Here is a 21,746-nt window from a genome sequence, read left to right as displayed (position 1 = left end):
TGGAGACTCTTGTATGCGTAACCATAAGGAATCATTTCATTAATCAAAAGTTTCTTACTATTGTAGTATTTGCTAAAACTGCAAAAATATGTCCATCTTTATTACGCCGCACAAATTTGAAATCAATCCATCTTTCTCCATCATTACATAAAATGAAAAGTGACTAAGTAAATGGTTCAATCATAACCGCCTCCATCATAATAAAGAAGAAAACGTCTAGAAGCAACATCTGAATTGTTAATGTTTAGTGAGGAAAAGATTTTAAATGTTTGTTTGAAAAAAATGGAAAAAATATAGAAATCTTGATTAAATGAGTCCAATAGCATGTTACAATCTATAGAGTTAAGTGTTGCCTTTTGCATTTTTTAGAAACTGTTTATCGAAATACTCCAGATCCTTTGTATAAATGGTAATCAATTTGACAGACACCCTTGCTCGCTTTGTGGAAAATGTTGAAAAAGTAACAAAAGTAAAATGACAAAGCTCCTAATTAGTGGTTTATGATCTTTAACGTCTTCCTTCCACGATCAAGCTGTAGTTCTTCTTGGCTTGCATAATCGATCTGTTCACGCTCACCTGGTTTAATTTTTGCCTTTCACGTGCAGTAACTCTAACAAGGAGTTGTCTGACAATTAAGACTCGACAAAGACTTTGGTAGGATTTATTATAAGGATCAATTGATCAATTGAAAGTTTCTTTCTACGTCTTTTTCGAAGGATAAAAAATCCTTACATCAGATCCAATAGACTCTCTCCCGTAAATAGTAGATTTGGTATCAGAGGCACACATGCAATCAATAAACTTTTTCATATATTCTTTAATGTAAAGAGAGGGACTAATAGCAAGTCTACTTTTGGAGATACATGCGAAAAGCTTCTGTCTAAACCGTAAAATTTTTAGTAACAGCGGTAATGTTTTTCTATTAGTTCTACACAGACTATCCAAAGGAACATTCATACCAAAATTTGGATCAATTGGTCAAGTAATGTAAGAGTGGAAGATTTTTGAAAGAAGAAAATAATTAACATAAGGGAGCAAAAAACGTTGAAACGGACAATAATTCTAACATGGCTTAACAGACCGAAACGAAAATTGGTCCACAGATAGATCTCATCATGCTATACACGTTTATCCCACAACAGAATTTTGCTAAACCTAACAGTTGCCCCTATGTAGAAGTGTCTGGGGAGAAGTTTTGAAAAATTGAAAATTGTCAACGACGACGACGGACGCCAAGTGATGGAAATGTGAATTAGTAACAAGAGGCTCCCTGGAGTCTGAATCGCTCACCTGGTTCAAAGTTTGTCTTTCAAGGGCAATAAATTTAAGATGTTGTCCAACAATTTTGACCCAAGACTTTGGACTTATAAGGATCATTTCATCAACTGAAAGTTTCTTTCTATTATAGCTTTCAAGATATTGGCTGAAAACTAAAAAAACCGAATTTTTCATCTTCCGAAGGCAACAACTCTTACAAGGAGTTGCCTGACAATTTTGACCCATTTAGACTTTTTAAGGCCTTATATAAAGGATAATTTTAGAAATGAAAGAGTTTGGCTAAACCTAACGGTTTAGAGATACATGTGAAAAACTACTGTCTGACCCCTATGTTCTATTTTCGGTAACGGTGACAATGTTTTTCGACGGATAAAAAATCTCCACGTCAGTTCTATGCAGTGTTGGTTCCAATTGGTCAAGTAGTGTCAGAGGAGAATTTTGAAAATATTAACGGCGAAGACGACGACGACGACGAGGGAGGCAAATGATGGCAATAAACTAGGTGAGCTAAAAAGTTGATTGTGGCCTCGTTTTGGCCCCTTATGACTTAAAATGCTAAATGCTATAAATCTGTTAAATATTTTAAAGCAATTTTATATTAAACAATACTAAAAAAGGGCCGTCGAAACTGAATGAGAAATCAAACTTTCTACATCCAAGAAACATCTATTTTACCAGGCCTTTTGTAGAACAGTGGGAGGCCAGTGACCTCATTTTAAAATAACAATTTAACCTTCATTTGGCGGCAAGTAACAATATATGGAAATTTAATGCCGTTCGGTTGATTACAACTCAAGTTATCGCACGGAACGAGAAAATAACGACGGCGACATCATAAAATAATACGACTGTTTTGTTGTGTTTTTTTTTGCGGTCGTATAAATCAATGCAAAATGAAGCACTTTCTAACGTCTGCCGTGCAAGGATATAGCGAAGTAAGCCAGCTGAACCTATTAAGTCATCGATCTATCTGGTTATCGAAGATGGTGCTATAGGAAGCAGACCGGAAATTTTGTCGAGGATTTCTAAGCATGATATGCATCATATTCACTTGTGTATATAAATAAAATGCTTGATTATTTATTGCTTTGTGCATATTTTCCTAGGTTTCGTCATATTACTGTAACATTTTAAACAATTTTCTTTTTAGGCCTGCCTGCGATAAATAAATAATAATCGAGTTCTCAGTTCAGCACCATCTATATGAAGACACATAAATTTGTGAATTTAATCCATCCATCATCCTCCCAAGTCAAGGTTTTGAGTCTACCCTCGCTCCCTCAAACCATTATCCTTGTGTCCCATCCCATTTTTCATTTCATGTTCATTTTATCATCCATTTCATGTTGATCGCCTGAATATAGCTAAAATATTGCTGCTCGGGCGTTCAACCCCAACTAACTCCTGACATCCATCATTCATATTTAGCGGGTATCGTTCAGCGCCATCTAGTGAGTTACCTAAATTTGACCCGGGTCCAAAATTCAATCAAATCACTCGCAGTAGAAACTCTTCAATATAACTTACAAAATGGCTACATACACATAACGTCATTTTTTTCGCTGAAGACTCTAAACAGAATCCAGTTATCATTTTTGGTCATATTGAATCATTTGTGACATCTGGTACGAGAACACAATTAATTCCCCTTGGTTTTTCGTTGTATAGTTCCAACTTTGGTAGTAGGTACCTTCCAAATTTTTTCATATTATTACTGGAAACTTATTTGCTGAAGTTTTGTCTCTAATTGGTAGAAAATAGGTTAAAATTACACGGGATTTTTTTTCATGAATCAATTCCGACTAAAAGTTGTGATTTGGTTCAGAGGAAGAAGGTTAAAATTTTGGACTTTTAACTCAGTTCATTTGTCATGTTAACCCCATCTCCGAATTATATGTATTGATTTCAGAAAATGATGGTAAATTTTTTTACAATTTATGTATAAAATCCTCTTAGTACATATCTTTAGGCCAGAGAAGTTTTATTCAGTTTGCGCCGGTAGAATTTTTTTAATCTGCTCAAATGTGTATATTGAAATGCACTTGAAAATTAATTGCGGTCTCGTGCCATCTTACAAAAGTTACTCGTATCGTTTACCTTTCCACGGACATTTTATGTCAAATAAATTTTTATTGGTGCTTCCGCACCCGGAGAAGTAACCAATCGGAATTGGCTGGACGATACCCGCTAAATATGAATGAGTATTGTCAGGGGCTTGAGGGAGCGAGGGTGGACTCAAAACCCCGACTTGGAGGATGTCCATCCATTGACCCAAAAAATCTCTCGATCATTCCACAAAAAGTGATTTTTTATGCTCTGTGTAGAATTATCCTGTACAAAGTATAATGATAAAGATTAACATATAAATTTTAATAAGGTGCCATACCACAAAGGGACGACGACTTATTTTTTTTTCGGGCGGACTTGTAGGAATTACGGGTCTTAAACAAGTATTTTCCTTGTGTCCGTATTTAAGACTTGAACCTTGCTGGAAGGTCTGAAATATTACGAACGTAAGGCAAATGTTTGTTTATGGACATAAGGAAAGTGCTCGTTTTAGGATGCAGTATAGTTACATTAAGGCGCACTGTTTCGCACACCAGGTTACCCCGGTCAAATTTCTGTGCGGACTGCCTCAAAACAGCTTTATTTCAACAAAATGAGACCAAATTTTCAGAGACTTAACTGTGTTGTACTACCTTAGGTTAAGGTTCAAGTCTTAATCCCTCAAAACAATCCCAGTCTTCGTTTAGTGGTACGGCACCTAGTAATATAATTTCGAGGAGATTCATTTACTAATAGTCAAGTCATTCACGATTGCATAGGCATCAGAAAAATGTATGTTTCTTGAAAGTCCTTACTCCCATAATCAATCCAATTCCGACGACTGTGGTATAGAATATCATACACTCCTAAGATTTTACTGGAGTAAATGCCTGTAGTAGGCTCCTTGTTCTAAAACGATTGGGGCCACAACCTCCAATACCAACCTTCCTTTTGTGGTTTGGAGACTTGTTATAAAATTTTATAAACTTTCAAATAATAAACACACAAAAAAACCAGTGTCTATGCACATTAACGATGACAGCTCCATACCATAAACGATCGCCATTTCTTGCGGTCATATTAAAGCAATCCTTAAATAAAACTAGAAGACCTGTTTGTCACAGGAGCCCCGCGTCATTTGTTAAGTGATTTTTTTAGTAAATCAAATGTGTTAGACTAAACACTACATAAAATACTTGCGATGAGAAAAAAGGACTGATAGACCGACTGACGGACACTTAAAAAAGTTAATACCCCAATAACAAATCCCTAACTTTGTTGCTTGGAGTATATTTCTGACAAAAATTACGAAGTCCAACTATCACCGAGTTCCGTAATATTCCACAAAAATCAAGATCCTGTGATCTTTTACACCATCATTATGTGTAGAAACATCTTGCAAAATAATATTTTAGGTGTAGTTAAAAACTACAGGAGGAGATAGCCCGACAAGCCGTATAGCCCTAATTCTGATGAAAATGACGAAGTCTTAACTATCACCAACTTCCGTAATATTTCACGAAAATCAAAATCCTTTGGCTCTGCACACCATCATGTGTAGAAATATCCTGTAAAATATTGTAGATGTAGCTTAAAAACTGTACGAGGAGATAGCCGGACAAGCCATGATTCATATATTTCTGAGTAAAATGACGTGTAACTATCACAAATTTCCGTAATATTTCACGAAAATCAAAATCCTTTGGCCCTGCACATCTTCATTATGTGTAGACATATCTTGTAAAATATTATAGATGTAGTTCAAAATCTGTACGAAGAGATAGCCAGATAAGCCATGATCATGTGTAATCCGGACGGACAACGGACAGGGGTAAATTAATATGCCCCGACTGTATGTCGCAGGGACATAAAAAATCTCATTAAAAATCCCAACCCACAGAATCTGCGGGGAATATACATAACTACATACCAGGTGTCATAAAATTCTGTCTGGAGTAGTTTGAGAGGACCTGCGACGGTGAAGAGGACAGACGGACGGACACGTCGAACACAGATTACCGGTATACTTACCATAATTATGTTCTGTTTGGCATAATTACATGCAATTACTATATTTAAAATTTGCTTTTCAAGTTACCCAGTTATGTCAAGTTATTAAAGCTTGGTGAAGACCATCATTTCAATAAAATGTTTTGCAGGGTGTAGCTAGAAATGCTCCCTGGTGTCTCACTGATAAACACGCTGACTGACAATGTGATTTCGTAACAAAAATTTACTTCTGGAGGGTAGGATACATAAAATTTGAAATCCATAACCAAAGAAATAAATAATTTACATTGTTTGGACAATCACTTCGAGTAAATCCGAAAACAAGACATTGCCCCATATTTGTATTAACAGTGTACCAAATATCAACAGGAAGCTTACACAATTCGAAAGATTCATGAAAATGAAAATGGAAGCATAATCAAGTTATTGTGCAAGTATGAGAAATCTCCCATTTTGGTTACCTGACAATTATCATCCGAAATTTATAACAAAAGGGAGCTTTTTAATTTCTAAACTTCTGTGAAAAGCAGGTGCAAGCTCCATTATACAAAGCAGGGCTCCAAGTCCCTCGCCTCGCAACGAAAGTAAATTTCATGGAATATCATCCTGGAAAGAGTAATCGAAGTGGATTAAGATGTTGTTGAGCTTATGACCTTGAACTTTAATGGCGGTTTTCTCTCTCAATTTGACCCATGAATGAAGAGACAATAGAAAGGGCATATTTGACAGGCTTACTATCCCCTCTTTGCAGTTAACATGTATTACATCAAATGCATTGAAATGCAATGGGTCTGCTGGATAGGTACCGACTGCATCAAAATAGTGGGATTCCATTAGTTGTATAAAATTCTACACATCTGGTATGCCCTGGAACATCCGAAAGTATGTGCGACATTAACCTACTGTTTCAAACTGGGAATGTAATCTTTGGCAAGGAGGAGTTAAAGTTTGGTTGCGGTGGAAGATCCGTAACCAATACTTGTTGACTTTAAATAAAGGTAATAGGTGTCTTCCTTACCTCACAAGCCTTCAACTATGCAAGTTAGATAAAAATGTATGAAGGCGTTCAAATTATATGCCCTGGAAACCAATTTTCCCACTGAAAAATCTAACACTTTAAGTCGGTGTGACCTTAAACCTTGACCTTAAAATCAATTGGTGTCTTTCTTACCTCATGAGCATTTATCTGCCCAGGTTTGGTGAAATTCAATGAAGGCATTCAATAGTTATGTCCCAGAAACCTGTTTTGGCCCCAAACTTGTATTTTGTCAAGTCTTCATAACTTTGACTTTTGACCTACTGACCCCAAAATTTAAAGGTGTCTTCCTTGCCTCACAAGTCTTCAAATGTCCAAGTATGGTCTTTCAAAAGTTATGCTCCCGAAACAAATTTTTTTCGGCTCTAAATTCTATTTTTTGAAATCTGTGTGACTTGACCTTTGACATACTAACCTCAAAATCAATAGGCATCTTCTTTACTTCATAAGCCTTGAGCTGTCTAAGGTTGGTGAAAATTTTTGGAGACATTCAAAAGTTATGCTTGAGAAACCAATTTCAGACATACAGAAAGCCAAATTCTATACTCCCCCCACCTTTTATGGAATTTCCATTTTTAATAAATTAACTCTAAAATGTAAAATCAGAAATTTATGAAATTGAAAAAGGGCTCACATCAACTGAAAGAAACACAGTTTCAGTTCACAAAAATTGATGTCAACATTTTTAGTTATAGTGCAAAGTGAATGACAGAAAAGGTAAAAAGAGAAAAAAATGTTGTATAGCTTCTCAACCTTTATTACAAAATATTGTTATTTATATACAATTATTTTTTTAACAATTTATAAACCCAAATTTGTGTAGTCTGTACCTGATCAACTTAAATACCTCATACAAGTATAACATAATGGTGATGGTATGATCATTCAATGAACAATGATAGATAGTTATTTATCAACAGGAGGTCACTCAAGTTTTAAGCAGATTTTCATGAGTTTAAATTTTTTCTAGCAAATCTATAAAAATTACTCATTATAAACTTTTTAAAACTAAATCTGTGTATGAGTAAATGGAATATGAAGAAAAATAAAAATTGTAAGCTTTAATTTACTCTTTGAAAGAAATATGATATGATCTGCAGGGTAATCAAATGTCAAGCTTACAATATCTCCACCCCCAAAAAATTACCATGTGCCAATAACGTGTCTAATAATTAGATAAGTTATATACTGACAGATTTTTCAATATCCTAATAAATACTTGTGTTAATTCACAGTTTCAATGAATACGAAAATATATGTTTACCAAAAAAACATTTTTATCATGATTTATACAGTAGAAATTAAATGTACTACATTTGGATTTCCATTAAAATGCAAATGAACTGGGGATAATGATAAAAAAGTAACTATTTATCAATCTCCTAAAGTAAAAGTAGCACTAGTTATGAGATTTGTCTTTAAATAATTTAGTATTTTGACATGAATAGAATAACAATGGGCTTGTCTGAATTGCACCAGTAGAATTATCCATCTTGATTCTGAAAAAAATAGAAGAAACAGAATAACTGATTAGAAAATATATTACTAAACATGTCTAACTCCAACCGGAAATCTTTGATTCAGACTAACCATGCCTGCAAAACAACATTTTATACCATCAATTATTTGTAGTATAACTAAAACATCTAAGTGTTTTCAATTTATAATTTGTCAGAAAGAGTGTTATAAAACCCAAAATTCTTAGATTTGCAGTCTAAAAATTCACACAAGCAGAAAGATATGCTGGATATGAAATATTGAATGTTTTGATCATAGAAAAAGTAGACACAGATTTTTTTTTAAAAATCTGGATATATTGAAATCTAGTTAAACATAAGTACAGCATTTTAAGGATATCTTCCCTGTAACTGTTCTTGTGTAAACTAGAATAATAATTTACCTGAGAACTTTCATGTACCGTTTACTGTTTCCATGTCTTCTTCTTCTTCTACAACCTCTCCTGGTAAATAAACAATATTCATTTAACTTTTATATACACCAGACTGTTCCTTCTGTAATAACATAAAGTGTAGGTGTTTACTTTCTGTTGTTGTATCCTGAACCTCTTACAAATTCAAAATTGTAACTGTGATATATTGTGCGAAACTTAATGAGCGCAATCACATACCCTATGTCCCATCATATTTGATGTTCAGTTCCAAAGTCTATGAGACCCACTCAGAGAATTTCTCTGAAAATCAATCAAACCCAAGCTATTATGTTCCATTTGAATTTTCAAAAATATAAAGTTTTTAAGATATAGACAAAGTAAAGCAATTCACCACATGACCCATGTTCTTTTTAAAACTAAGGCAGCTCTATCCTTCAACTATGAACATTGGGATACTATTTTAAAATTAGATAACATTTTCAGCAGAACTGTGGTTTCAGAAAAGAAGACTTTTTTTTTAAAAAGTTAACAGGCAACAGTTGCCAGGTGATGGCATAACCTCACATAGACAATATAATGAATATGGAAGAAATGATGTAACTAACTCAAATTAATTACTCGGTTTATCATAAAGATTTTATCCATAATTAAGTGTCAGTCCCTGTAAGAATCAGGCAGTAGGTGAAACATGGTATGAAAAACCCATCATTTTGATAGTGTAATTTGACTATTTGCACTATGAGAATCAAGGAAAACAGACAAGATTCTCCATATCATGCTGGACCATTGAGTTACAAATTCACTGAAATTCACAGAAAATGAACATTTCAAGGGCAGATAACTCTGTCAAAAACCTCATTTTCCTAAGATTATATTGAAAAATTTCTGAACAAAGCCAGTGATGCAGACATCAAATAATGGTCTATTCAAATAGAGAAAGTATTCTTGAGTAATATTACATGGTCAGATTGGTGGGTTTATGACATGCACATTTCTGATTTTTCCCATCTTGCCTGATTCTTACACTTACATTTAACTAATATTTTAAACAATCAGCTGCATATGACATATATCAGTGTATTGATAGGTGTGGATCAAAGCAAGTTAATGTTGATATATGTGTATGACTCGCATATTTACTGGTACAAATTTTGAATGAATCATATATTGATTTTGTTTTTAATTAGTGTATCATTGTAATGATTATCTCACAAAAAAAAACTTATTTTAGTTTAATGTGTACTTTGTATGTGTATGTTTAGTATTTTTGTGTAATGTATAAATAATGTAGTATTCTATGCATGCTCCTTGTATAACTATGTTCATGTAGTATTTTGTATACTATAGTCAGTTCAAGAGATCCTTATAGCTCATGGTACTTTGTTTATTTGTATATTATAACTATTATTTACTTACATACTTATATACCATATAGTTGTCTAAAAATACCAGATATTGAAATATTAACTAAAAAAATATGATTAGACATATCCAAAGAGTACTTTATAGTTTACCTCTAAGTCGCCTGATTTCCTTTCCAGGTATGTGTCCTGTTTTTAACATCTGATTTAATCTTTCTACTTCTTCTAATGTCTTAGCTTTGGCAATAGCATTCTGAAAACAAAATCAACATAATGAGAGAGTAAAGACTTGGGTTATTATGAAATAGTATCAGTTATGAACTAGAAGTGGATGCTTAACCAAGACATGGGATACCTAGTTCCAAGTCATATAATATAAACCTTTCAGTTCTCAAGTCTAAGCTGATAAAATTATTGGGACAGACACATATTCCTACTGACAGCAATAGAATGCCACAAGAAGTTTTAAGATTAGTAAGATGAGACTGTTACAAAATATATAACTATATGAATAGGAAATTTCAAATATTGTTGATTTCTATGTTTCTATGTACAAATGATCTAAATCAATCAAAACTAATACTTCAGTAAAAAAAAAATCATTAATTATTTTTGTGAAAATCTATACTTAAAGTCTGACCTTAATTAATTCCACATCTTCTTTGGAAGGCCCTGCTTTCTCTGGCAGTTTCTCTCCTGGAACAAATGTTTTACTCCTCTTGCCAATATCCTGGGCTCGTTCTTGTCCTTTCTTTCCTTTAAACATTTTATTTGCTGCATCTCTTTCCTGAAAAAATAATTATATTGTTATATTCTTTTATACATATTCTTAATGGAATAGTAATATTTCAAAACATGTTTCACATCAACAGAAAGGGTGTCTCATAATGTCAAGGCATTCATGTAACTATACATAATTGTATTCATAAATATAAAAACTTGTTTATATCAAGCAACCACTTCACAAACATCTTCAAAATTAAATACCAAATACTATCTTTCAAACAAAACACATTTTAGAAACAGCATGTATCCCCATATCTGCAATAACAATCCATACGATATATCAATATTGGAAACATTTTCCCAAAATACCTTTTGTCTAATTCTCTGGAAATCTAGAACACGGAGATGTGGTATCTTGTAAATCAAATATAATCTGTAATGTTTCTTTGTTGTTACAGGATTTCTTAATAAACTGTAAATGCAAATGAATAAGATTTAAATGCAGTTTTACCATATACAGTTTTGGTTAAAACAGGGTTGCCTGGTTTGAGATTTAGAAGTTTAAAAATGTTTCTGACCAGCCTGATAGGTTAGCACTCAACCAATTACTAGTATTCAAACCATCTACTTAACCTTTTAATGCAGTCATAGCATTACTTTGCCAGACATTTGGTCAGTACAGCGCAAAATATCAATATATTTTGCTTACATAGATAAAATATAATTAATTTTTTTTGTAGCTTTTCAAACTTTTCTCAAAGATGACACTGGATGACTTACTGAAGAATTTTTTACTTCAAAAACACAAGTCACCTTTGATTTTTTTCAGTGAAAACTGAAGGTTCATCAAACTTTTTTCTTGTTATTTGGTGATAATTAAATTTAATGTAAGAAGTAGCAAGCTTTCTGATTAAATAAAAACCAGTAGCATCTGTAGCATAGACTAAACTCAGTAATGTAACTGTTACATCATCAACCTTTTTTATTGACATACTTGTTGAATTTTAATACTGAAATTAAATTATAAGAATGGATGTTATATTTTTTCAATCAATTTAAAAATTCCTCAATGCCTGCAGTGCACACTTGAAAATAATCTTCAAGTGTGCACTATGGGCGTAAAATTTATTTCAAATACTTGTAGATGGAATCCTTACTGAATTTGGCTTCCTATTTCAACATTTTGCTTTTGGATACTTCTCATATACATATAACAAGTATATTTATATTTAGAATATAGGATCTTCCTACATGTATATATTTTGTTTGAGTACTGCTGATGAGGGATTACTTCTTGAAACATGTGTACAGAATACCAAATTTGCAATACTAATTATGAGCGGTATTTTTTTTTCAAGAAACTAAAATCTCAATATTGGACAATTGTCTGCACTTGAAAGAGGCTTTTTAGAATAAATTTTGAAAATTGCACCACATTATGTCAAAAATAATTTAGAATTATTTAAAGATTTCTTTTCACCATATCAAATACATGTACTATTTGTTCATTGATAAAAATTGATTTATATTTGACTCTGCAAGATCACCGAAAAAGATCCTTTATGCAAAAAGCATGATCCATCTATTAATTATTCTGAAAGTGGCTAGTTTACAAATACACAATCAGTCTTTTACATTTTCAATAAATAAAACTGTTACAATCAATTCATTAACCATAAAAAGCTAACAATTGTGACTTTCAGAGTAACTAATAGTCACACTTTATTATCATAAGTGACAAGTGTTACAATGATTACCTGAGATATGTTAATGACTTGAGTGAACCTAAGGAGTCTAAGTCACCTAATTCTTGCATTCCATTATTAGTAAGAACAAGTGTTTCTAAATTAGGTAAGCTCTCTGCTAGTGTATCTGATACTCTCCTGAAAAACAAATAGAATACTATTTACTGTAATTATTACATGGGAAATGCCTGCATTGGTAAAATGAAATGCACAGACTAAAGTGCCATGTATTAGAATCTTATCAATTCATATGCAGTGCAACACAGTGTCCTAACTAGGGCGAAATGGAGGGGCGCTGCACTCTGCCCCTTTGTCCCTATTGAGTACCCTCTTTGTGCTCCATTACAATTATCTAAATTAGGTTGTGAAGAAAAAACTAAAAAAAGGGTTGACTATCTTTTTATTATATAACATGCATATATTTTCATAAAGCACTCAATGAACTAAAAGGCCTTGAATAAAGGAGGGGTGTCATGCATATATTAGTATAGTAAAACTTATTCAATTAGCAATTATATGATGCAACACTGTCCATTCATTCCAACCTATATTTTCAGAAGTTGGCAGGTACATGTATGCAAAAAGAATACAAACATATAAGAAGAGACATATTTCTGACTTAGTGCAAACATACACTTTAAAAATCGTAGATCAATGTCCTTCAATACACTACGCATTAAAGTGCCCCTGCCCTACGCCCCTCTATTTTCAAACCCTAGCTAGAACACTGCAACTAATACAACAGAAGCATAATTATTGATATCTAGAGTTCAATACATTTTGTCACTCAAGTTTTTGGTTGTAACTAAGACCATATCGATTATCTGGACATAAGGGACCACACAAATCAACCAAAATGCACAAGGGACACACCATTTGAAATATTAGGTAATGAAGTGTCTTTCATTTTCCTATAACCTTGAAACCCTGAAAGTTATGCCTAAATGTCTTCTCAAACACCAAAATAATCCTTGTAACTGGCACTTGGCTCACTTCCAAAAAAATTCTTATCAGGCCAATCATAAAAATATGTTAGTTTGATGTTCCCCTACACAATGGTTTGAAGCTTGGGTCGGTAGGTAAGGGGAAAAAAATTACTGAAATTTTTTAGAGGAAAAAATGCAGAATTAAATGTAAAAGGGGTGTGAGGTAATTAGTTGTCTTTGTATCTTTGATGACTTAATATTATATTTTCCTTATTTCTTTGTTGTTTATGTTTATCAATTATATCACTGATATGTTAATTAGTAATGGTAATGTTCCATATCTTGAATCATAATACATGTACATCTTTCCTGTATCTTTTGTCAATGTTTGTTATATGAACTAAACTTGAAATTGATATAAAATGACCTAATAGAATTAACTTGAATAAACTGTTTATTTAATATCAAACAACATCAATGATGTCAGACTAGAAATATTTACTAGTGAATGTTGACAGTTGTGTTGCTTGATCCATCATAACATCAAAAACACTAGGTCTAGGTCATTAGTTATTGTTTGTGTCACTGTTGAGTGTTTGCCAGGCATCTTTCTTAATTCAAAAAATTCCATATTTAAGATTTTGATCAAAATCGTGGACCATTGTAATCACCTCTTCAAAGTCCGGTTTAAAATTCACTGAGAAAATTTGCGTCGTTAGCTATTTGTCCAAGACAGACACTTTAATCAAGGGTCAAATCATTGGGATATTTTTATCTAAATTCAACAGATTAAAATTTAAGTTGAAAAAAAATATCTTTATTTATAACTAATGCATAAATAGCAAAATGTCCTTCAAAACAAAAGTTGCAGAATAAAAACAATCAACCCAGAGATATCAGGTGATTGATTTGATACTGATAAAACAAAATAACAGGCAGTCTATCTGCCAATTACTTCATTTTGAACAGTATCAAGTCAATTTGAGTCTTTTCTTAGAATAACTTACACCACTCTGTTATTATTGAGTAATAATGTTTTCAGACGTCTCAGTAATGGGAATCCATCCAACTTTCTAATATCATTGTCTGATAAATCTAAAGTATCGAACTGGTCCTAAAATAGAAATTAAGATTCCTTTTGTCATGCTAAGAATATTCAAATCATTCCAAAGAAGATTTAATTGATCAAGATAGAAAATAAATTCCAGCAGAACAAAAAATCAATGCAGTATTTCATGATGATGTACATTGTAACACATGCCAGCACTGTCAAATCTGCAGTCCTATGCCCATGAAATGAGTTAAATGTAATTTTTTTGGGTTTTCCAGATGAACAGAATGGCAAGATGAGACTGCAGTTACACTTTCTCTTCCTAGTGGTGTAGCTATATTTTCATAATATCAATACACATTATCACATAGTATATTTTCTTCCTTTCGTATACATGTATAAAGATTTCATGATTAAGTACATTATCACATAGTAAATTTTCTTCCTTTTGTATATATGTATAAAGATTTCATGACTAAGCACATAATCACGAAGTAAATTTTCTTCCTTTTGTATACATGTATAAAGATTTCATGACTAAGTACATACCAAAGTAGCTCCTAAGTTTTCAATCACTGGAATTTTGTACCCTGTAAAATAATAAAAATCAATATGTTAATGCCAGGGTTCAAATTTTCTGCCTAAAGACTTTTCAACTGAAGCATTGTTATCGTATGCTTACTTCGTTTTAAATTTTATTTGGAAGTAAAGCAGAGTGGTACAATTTAGGATGCCTTTTTGAAAGAAGTTTTTTGTCAATAATAAAAAATGACTCAATAAAACAGATACATTTGTATGTAGTAAATCCAGAATTATGAAATGGAGTATGTTTAATCATTTGAAGGGGAAAAAAAATTTAAAAAATACTGATGTCGTATATTCACTTGACCCTGATCACCATGCCTTTCTAGCTGAGTTAGCTTTAACTATTTTGTAGGGTTCTCCACAGACAAACAAGAGGCTCCCAGGAGCCTGAATTGCTTACCTGGTTAAAGTTTGTCTTGCAAGGGCAATAAATTTAACAAGGAGTTATTTTGACTCAAGAAGACTTTAGAAGGACTTATCATAAGGATCATTTCAGTAACTGAAAGTTTCTATATATTATAATTTTCAAGATATTGGCTGAAAACTGTAAAAAAAAAACAAAAAAAAAAAAAACAACATCTTTTTCCGTCTTTCAAGGGCAATAACTCTTACAAGGATTCATCTGACAACTTTGATCCCTCAAGGCTTTTGAAGGTTCTATAATAAGGACCATTTCAGCAACTGAAAGAGTTTTGCTAAGGTAGTACAATACAGTTAGGTCATTTCTGAAAATTTGGTCTCATTTTGTTGAAATAAAGCTGTTTTGAGGCAGTCTGCACAGAAATTTCTAATTTAAGTCATAAAAAAAGTGCATATTTTTTAAATCCTTGGTGTGTGGAGGTTCAAGTCATTTATAAGTAATTTAATGATTATTGTTATAAAATCCAGTAGCCACGGTAACATACTGAACAAAATATTACTGAGTTTTAATACAAATCAGGGGTGTCTTTCCTAAACTAACAGCCAATTACTATGTTTTCTAAAATATCGGGCACTTTAACACTACCACAGGATGAAAGCATGCATGGAGTAGGTGGAAAAAGGGTAAAAGAAAATAAGACCCTTTTCGATTCATTCTCTCACAATTTTACTTTCAAAAGTTCATGTGAAATAGGGTATTTTGAAAATCAGCCCCATCTGATGCCGAGGAAAAAACCTAATACTGCAGGGGACTGAGACATTCCAGATACCATTCTTCATTTAAATTACACCTGTTTACCATTACATATATTACATCTGTCTATGTATAAATGCTTAACTACATTTAAACAATATATCCACCAAATTTTAACTTTTAAGTTTTACAAATTTTGATGGGGGTAACTTGGTGTGCAAAAAAGTGCACCTTAATGTAACTGTATAGTGCCCCCTTAACCTAACAGTTTTGAATATATATGCGAAAAACTACTGTCTGACCCCCATGTTCTATTTTCAGTAACAGCTGCTATGCTTTTTGACCGATCAAAAATCCCCACACCAGTTCTATGCAGAATACCCCAAGGAACATTCATACCAAGTTTGGTTCCAATTGGTCAAGCAGTGTCAGAGGAGATGATTTTTGAAAGAAATAACATTAAAAAATATAAAAAAAAAACGTCGAAAAAGGGCAATTAACATGGCTTAACAGATTAAAATGAAAATTTCACCAGATACATTGTAGTTTATTCATGACAAAACCCCCATATCATGACTTACCAAAAAAATTTCTTCCCCACACCAGTTGTACTATTTTTGACTTGGAGATTTTACGATCTATTTTACTAATTGTCTTGCCAAAAAAACATGGCAATGTAAACACAAGATGGCCATTTCCTTTTCTTTTCAAAGTGTTTTGGAAGTATCTGATAGTATAAATATTTTTGGGTAATTTAATATGTTCTTTTATAAGGTAAATCAGCTTCTTAATGTTGAAAACATCATGCGATTGTGCAATTATTCAACTTTGCATTTATAAATAGCCACATGCTTTTGGCCAGGGTTGATTGAATTTTTACCATAGTCAGTTTTGATTGGTTCATTATCACATATTAATATCTGACTGACACCTTCATTAAAATTAATTTGTGGTCAGGTGGGGTGACTGATAAAGAATCTTGTCAGCAATGTCATAGGCTTCAGACATCTGTGCGGTCAAGCGATGATCAACTGACCATAGCATGTTTCCTGCTAATTACCCTGTATGATGCCGTAAATGACCTCTGGGCACACAAGTTTCCTGTCGTAATTGATTTTTAATCCTCAAATTTAAGTTTATAGCACAGCACTGGTAGCAAGACAGCACAGTACCAATCTCGATAGTGCAGTGCTGAATCTTGATAGAGCTGTAAAATGTTTTAAGGGCCTGGGGAGAACACTGGCATAGACGTGTATATGTTTTATAAAAGGTAGTTGCAGCGATGTTTGGGTCACTTATGATATTGACCAGGGAACCCATTTAAAAACCAAATTAAGCAGCTGGCAATACATATTCATTAATATAGGGGCATGCCAATGTACATGACCTATATAGTCTTGTAACGAGCCTAAGTGTCTGAATTGGAAACTAGGTAATGTTCAAAGCTAACCAATCATTTCATGTTAACTTCCCCCTAAATTCAAATCCTGGATCCACCCCTGACAAAAGAGTACACAATAATAGAAATAATATCAAGGAAACCACGATATTTGAGGAAGTCACCCGATTTTAGAGCATATCGCAGTTGTACCATTTCAGATGTTGAAAGTAAGCCAAAATCAGTGTCAGTGAATATTTGACGATCAGGAACTTTGAAGACTTCAGTTCAGTCTTTGATTTTTATTTTGCCATTTTTGGCTGGTATTTATTTTACTTGCTTATTATATTATTGATCTGCTTATGCTAGATTGTTATGCATGCTTAATTGTGTGCTTTTTTAACCTTTAAATGAGCCCGAACATTTGTTTTGATGTTATGTATACTATATGTTCTTTACATTCGGTGAATGCTTATGTTTGGCAAATTCAAAATAAAGTTTTCTATGTCTATGGCCTCTACCTCGTAAATCTAATTCCCGGTCTCGGACAGGGTTTGTATACTGTGCCGACTGTTCAATTAATTCTGCTGTAAGTTTAACCATTGTGTCAGGGACTGCTCTTGTTCAAAAAATTATCTCTAACAAATTTTCCCACAACTACCAACATGCGTTTCTCATAATGAGCATGCGTACGCGATTTCAAAAGTTTACTCGAAATCGGACTGCACATGAGAGCTTTCCGGAAAATCAACGTTTATTCTTCACCTGTTTGAAATCGGGTAATAGACTACTCTTCTATAAAGGTTTTTTTTTCGGAAAAGTAATAGCAACACATTTTGTTGAATATTTTGGTATCATCTCTGCAATCCCAGAACACTGGACAAAATCTGTACAGACAAAGATTTATATATAGCTAATGATGCGTCACAGTTAGTGTAATATCATGTACAAATTTTAAGAAAATTAAATTATGGGAAAATTTTGGGGTACCCCAGGTTTACTTCCTTAATATCTTGCAATAAAACATGTTTTTTTGTTTTTTTTGTTTTTTTTTTGCTTTGTAGTTAGTAATATACATTGTGACATTGTGAAAAATCATCTGCGTATACAACATAAATCCAAAATAGAAAATCCTTGCAGGGATATTTAATAGACAGTTTTCTAAACCAATTAATTACTCAACAACAGTTCTCGTATTTGTAAAAAAGTGTAGAAAACATATCTTGAAAATAAATATAAAAGAAGGTCGATTGCTGTTTATTCAGGTAAATGATTCAAATAAGAAACAAAAGACTGTTTTGATTGAGCGCCATATTTCTGATAGAACACTTATATTTGAACAGTATCTATAAACACCTAAAATGTATTTGATAAATTTTATACATAGCTTCCCTTGAACCTAATATCAAATGAAGAAAAGATTTTTTTGTTTTATGTAATCTTGACAATACCCCAGTTTTCACAGCCGTTAAGAAAAGGGGATTGAACGTTTATTGTATAATATATAACATATGTTTTTTACAGGAGATCCGAGATTTTGTACAATAGGGCATGGTTATAATCCTTTACAAAAGAGAATCTTCATGGATTTGTCAAATTGAACAGACAGACAGACAAGACAATTCTTTATTATAGTCTCACCTCTAACTGACATATTATATATACATTTAAAAGCAATATATATGATTCTAAAAGTTAATATAGTTCACATTTGTCTAATACCATTATTATCGATATACAAAACATATACATTTAAAACTTTATGTTGTCAAATTAGAGCCACTCTTTTCAAAGAGTTATGAGAGACTTTAAATAAGTAATTAAAATACTAAATATATATACATTTTCATTTTAATATATTATATTAACAGAAATTATCTATATAAAATATTTCTTCTAGTTAATAAAACATCATGGCTGATTTTGGCTGAATAAAAGAACATTTTTTTCATCACTAAATACAAATATGAATTTTTCATCATCAGTTAAATTATCAAAATTGTCATTAAAAGATTTAGCCCGAATAAAAATATCTTCTCTCAAATGTGAATACATAGGACAATGCAAAATGACATGTTTCTCATCCTCAATATTACCATTATCCATACATACATTATTAAAACACAATCTATTTTCACTCAAAATACCTTCATATCTGCCAGTTTCTATTTTTAATGGTGCAACACCACAACAAAATTTAGAAAAAGCACTTCTGTATCTACCAGGTATACGTGTTCGTAAATATCGTTCTATTCCATACCCTTGCTTAAAAATTCTGTAAGTTCTCAGCTTACTATGATTATTACTATTTAAATCGTTGAACCATTTATTCTTAAAATTTTCAAAATTTATATTTTCTAACATATTTATAGAACTTTTGTTTAATATAAAATCTGTATTACAAAAATGGTTTACATTTAGCTCTCTAAATTTACTATGTACTCTAAAGTTCCAATTCTTTATTCTATTATTACAATTTCTATTTGCCCATAAAAAGACTTTTTTATTAAGTCTATTATTACACATTTTTGTAAATCTTGACCACATTCTAAAAAAACATGACCACTGCTTAATTATACAAGACGACCAGCCCATGTCACCATAAAGTGAAAGATTTGGGGTATATTTACCGACCCCCATAAAGAAACGCATTGCTCAATTTTTTACAACATTAATACATGAAAAGTCTCTACAGCCCCATATAGAGGCACCGTATTCAATAACTGACATAATCATTGTATCAAATAGTTTTGTAAATACAGAATAATCAAAACCTCCATTAGCTTTATATTTAGCTATAAGTAAACCTAGAGCTCTACTAGCAGACTTGGCAACAGCCTTAGCCATATCTACGTAATTAAAAAATTCACTCATGACTAATCCTAGATATGTATAATTATCTACAATTTCTATCTTTTCTCTATCAAACGTAAACTTAAAATCAGTTCTCTGAACAGATTGAGGTCTAAAATGAACTACTTTTGACTTCGTTAAATTTACACACAAATCATTATTTTGACACCATTGACTTAAAGTGTCCAAAATTCTTTGCAAGTCCTTTTCATTTTCACATATCAAAACAATATCATCTGCATATAGCAAAACTGAATAGAGTCATCTAATCTTACACCAACATTTAACATCTTTATTTCATCTACTAAATCATAAATAAAAATATTGAAGAGCAAGGGTGATAAAATACAGCCTTGCTTCAGGCCTGTTTTTACATCAAACCAATCTGTCATAAGACCATTTATTTTTACACAAGATTGTACATTAATATATATGGAAAAAATAGCATTCATCATCTTTGTACTAACACCAATATTTTCAAGTTTACTAAACAATATATTTCTATTTACAGAGTCATATGCTTTTTTAAAGTCAATAAACGCGCAAAAAGTAGAGCATTTATTAAGTTTTCTAGTTTCAATTATTGTTGTTAATGTAGACAAATGGTCGACTGTACTGCCACCTTTTCTGAAACCATTTTGTTCGTCATTTAAAACCTCTAACTCTTCAAATTTGTCAGTAAGTCTGGTATTTAATACCCCACAATAAATTTTATATGATGTTGGGGTCAAAGTAATTCCCCTATATGCTATAGGATCTCGAGGGTCAGCTGTAGATGATTTAGGAATAGGAGTAATCACACCTTTACTCCAGACAGCTGGAATTTTACCAGACTCAAAACAAACATTAAAAATACGAGTTAATGCGTTCAAAGCAGTTTGATTTTTTAATAATTCAATTTGAATCTGATCTATACCAGGAGCTTTCCCTTTTTTGCTGTTCTTAAAATATTAAAAACCTCTTCCACAGAGATAAAATTATCTAAAAAATCATCATTTCTACCATTGCTATTAACAATATTTGAAAAATTACTATAATTCTGGTCTAACATATTACAAAAATTATCTTTCCATGTATTCATAACAATATCTTTATCGTCATTTATTGACCCATCATTCAAATTTACTTCGATAGGGATAACATTTTGGCGATCATTTCCAACACCTATTTTACCAATTTTGCGCCAGAATTCTTCTGGATTATTCGAAGAGTTTATTAAGTCCTCCTGCGACGAGTGCCAATATTGACGCTTAGCCTTCTGAACGTTTTTATCGAAGGTTTTACGTTTTTGTATGTAAATGTGGTGTAGACAGTTCCCATGTGACTTAGTCCATTCCTTTTCAGCTTTACACACATCGTTCCAAATAAGCGTTAGCTCATCATTCCACCACGGCTTTTGACATATGCGACGTTTATTCATATAGCCATTACTAATAACAGATTTAGACTGAAGTTTTTGTAACATCTCTGTTTTAATAATTTTTACAAAATTTTCATAAAAATTGTCCAACGATATTTGTGACTTTTCTCCATTCTCCAAAAGCGTTAAGTTTTCATTAATAATATTAACAATATTCGAGTCGCATAACCAGTCTTGCGATATATTCTTCAAATCAAATTTAGTTTTTCGGATTGTTTTTTCTTTTCGTACTATACAATTTTCTTAGTTAAAATATTTCAAATTAATATTCCATGTCAATAAAGAATGATCCGGAACAAATTTTTCTGATACACCGGATTGTTGTA

The 21,746-nt window shown here is 32.2% G+C and overlaps 1 protein-coding gene and 1 pseudogene across 1 annotated transcript; both read right to left on the bottom strand.

Annotated features, from left to right (window-relative positions):
• Positions 1-7,106: 7,106 nt before the first annotated feature.
• Positions 7,107-17,842, bottom strand: LOC148630144 (U2 small nuclear ribonucleoprotein A'-like). The gene is made up of 9 exons (XM_088561676.1): positions 17,669-17,842; positions 14,620-14,660; positions 14,027-14,133; positions 12,106-12,231; positions 10,718-10,820; positions 10,263-10,409; positions 9,776-9,875; positions 8,271-8,330; positions 7,107-7,869 (listed from the first exon to the last, which is right to left on the bottom strand). The coding sequence occupies exons 1-8, from the start codon at positions 17,748-17,750 to the stop codon at positions 8,281-8,283; spliced, it is 756 nt and encodes a 251-aa protein (XP_088417802.1). The 5' UTR covers positions 17,751-17,842; the 3' UTR covers positions 7,107-7,869; positions 8,271-8,280.
• Positions 17,843-19,021: 1,179 nt separating this feature from the next.
• Positions 19,022-19,994, bottom strand: LOC148630143 (uncharacterized; annotated as a pseudogene).
• Positions 19,995-21,746: the final 1,752 nt, after the last annotated feature.

This window comes from Perna viridis, chromosome 1, assembly GCF_037379345.1.
Source record: "Perna viridis isolate PV_CMFRI_1.1 ecotype Kerala chromosome 1, ASM3737934v1, whole genome shotgun sequence".
Taxonomy (NCBI): Eukaryota; Metazoa; Mollusca; class Bivalvia; order Mytilida; family Mytilidae; genus Perna; species Perna viridis.
Note: the sequence above shows the minus strand (reverse complement) of the source record. Positions and strands in the feature narration are given on the sequence as shown.

Coding starts and splice junctions, on each gene's coding strand:
- LOC148630144 (XM_088561676.1), bottom strand. CDS start 17,750: ATGGTTAAACTTACAGCAGAATTAATTGAACAGTCGGCACAGTATACA. Junction 12,232..14,026: donor CTCAATAATAACAGAGTGGT/GTAAGTTATTCT, acceptor TTTGTTTTTCAG/GAGAGTATCAGATACACTAG. Junction 10,821..12,105: donor AAGTCATTAACATATCTCAG/GTAATCATTGTA, acceptor TTGCATTTACAG/TTTATTAAGAAATCCTGTAA.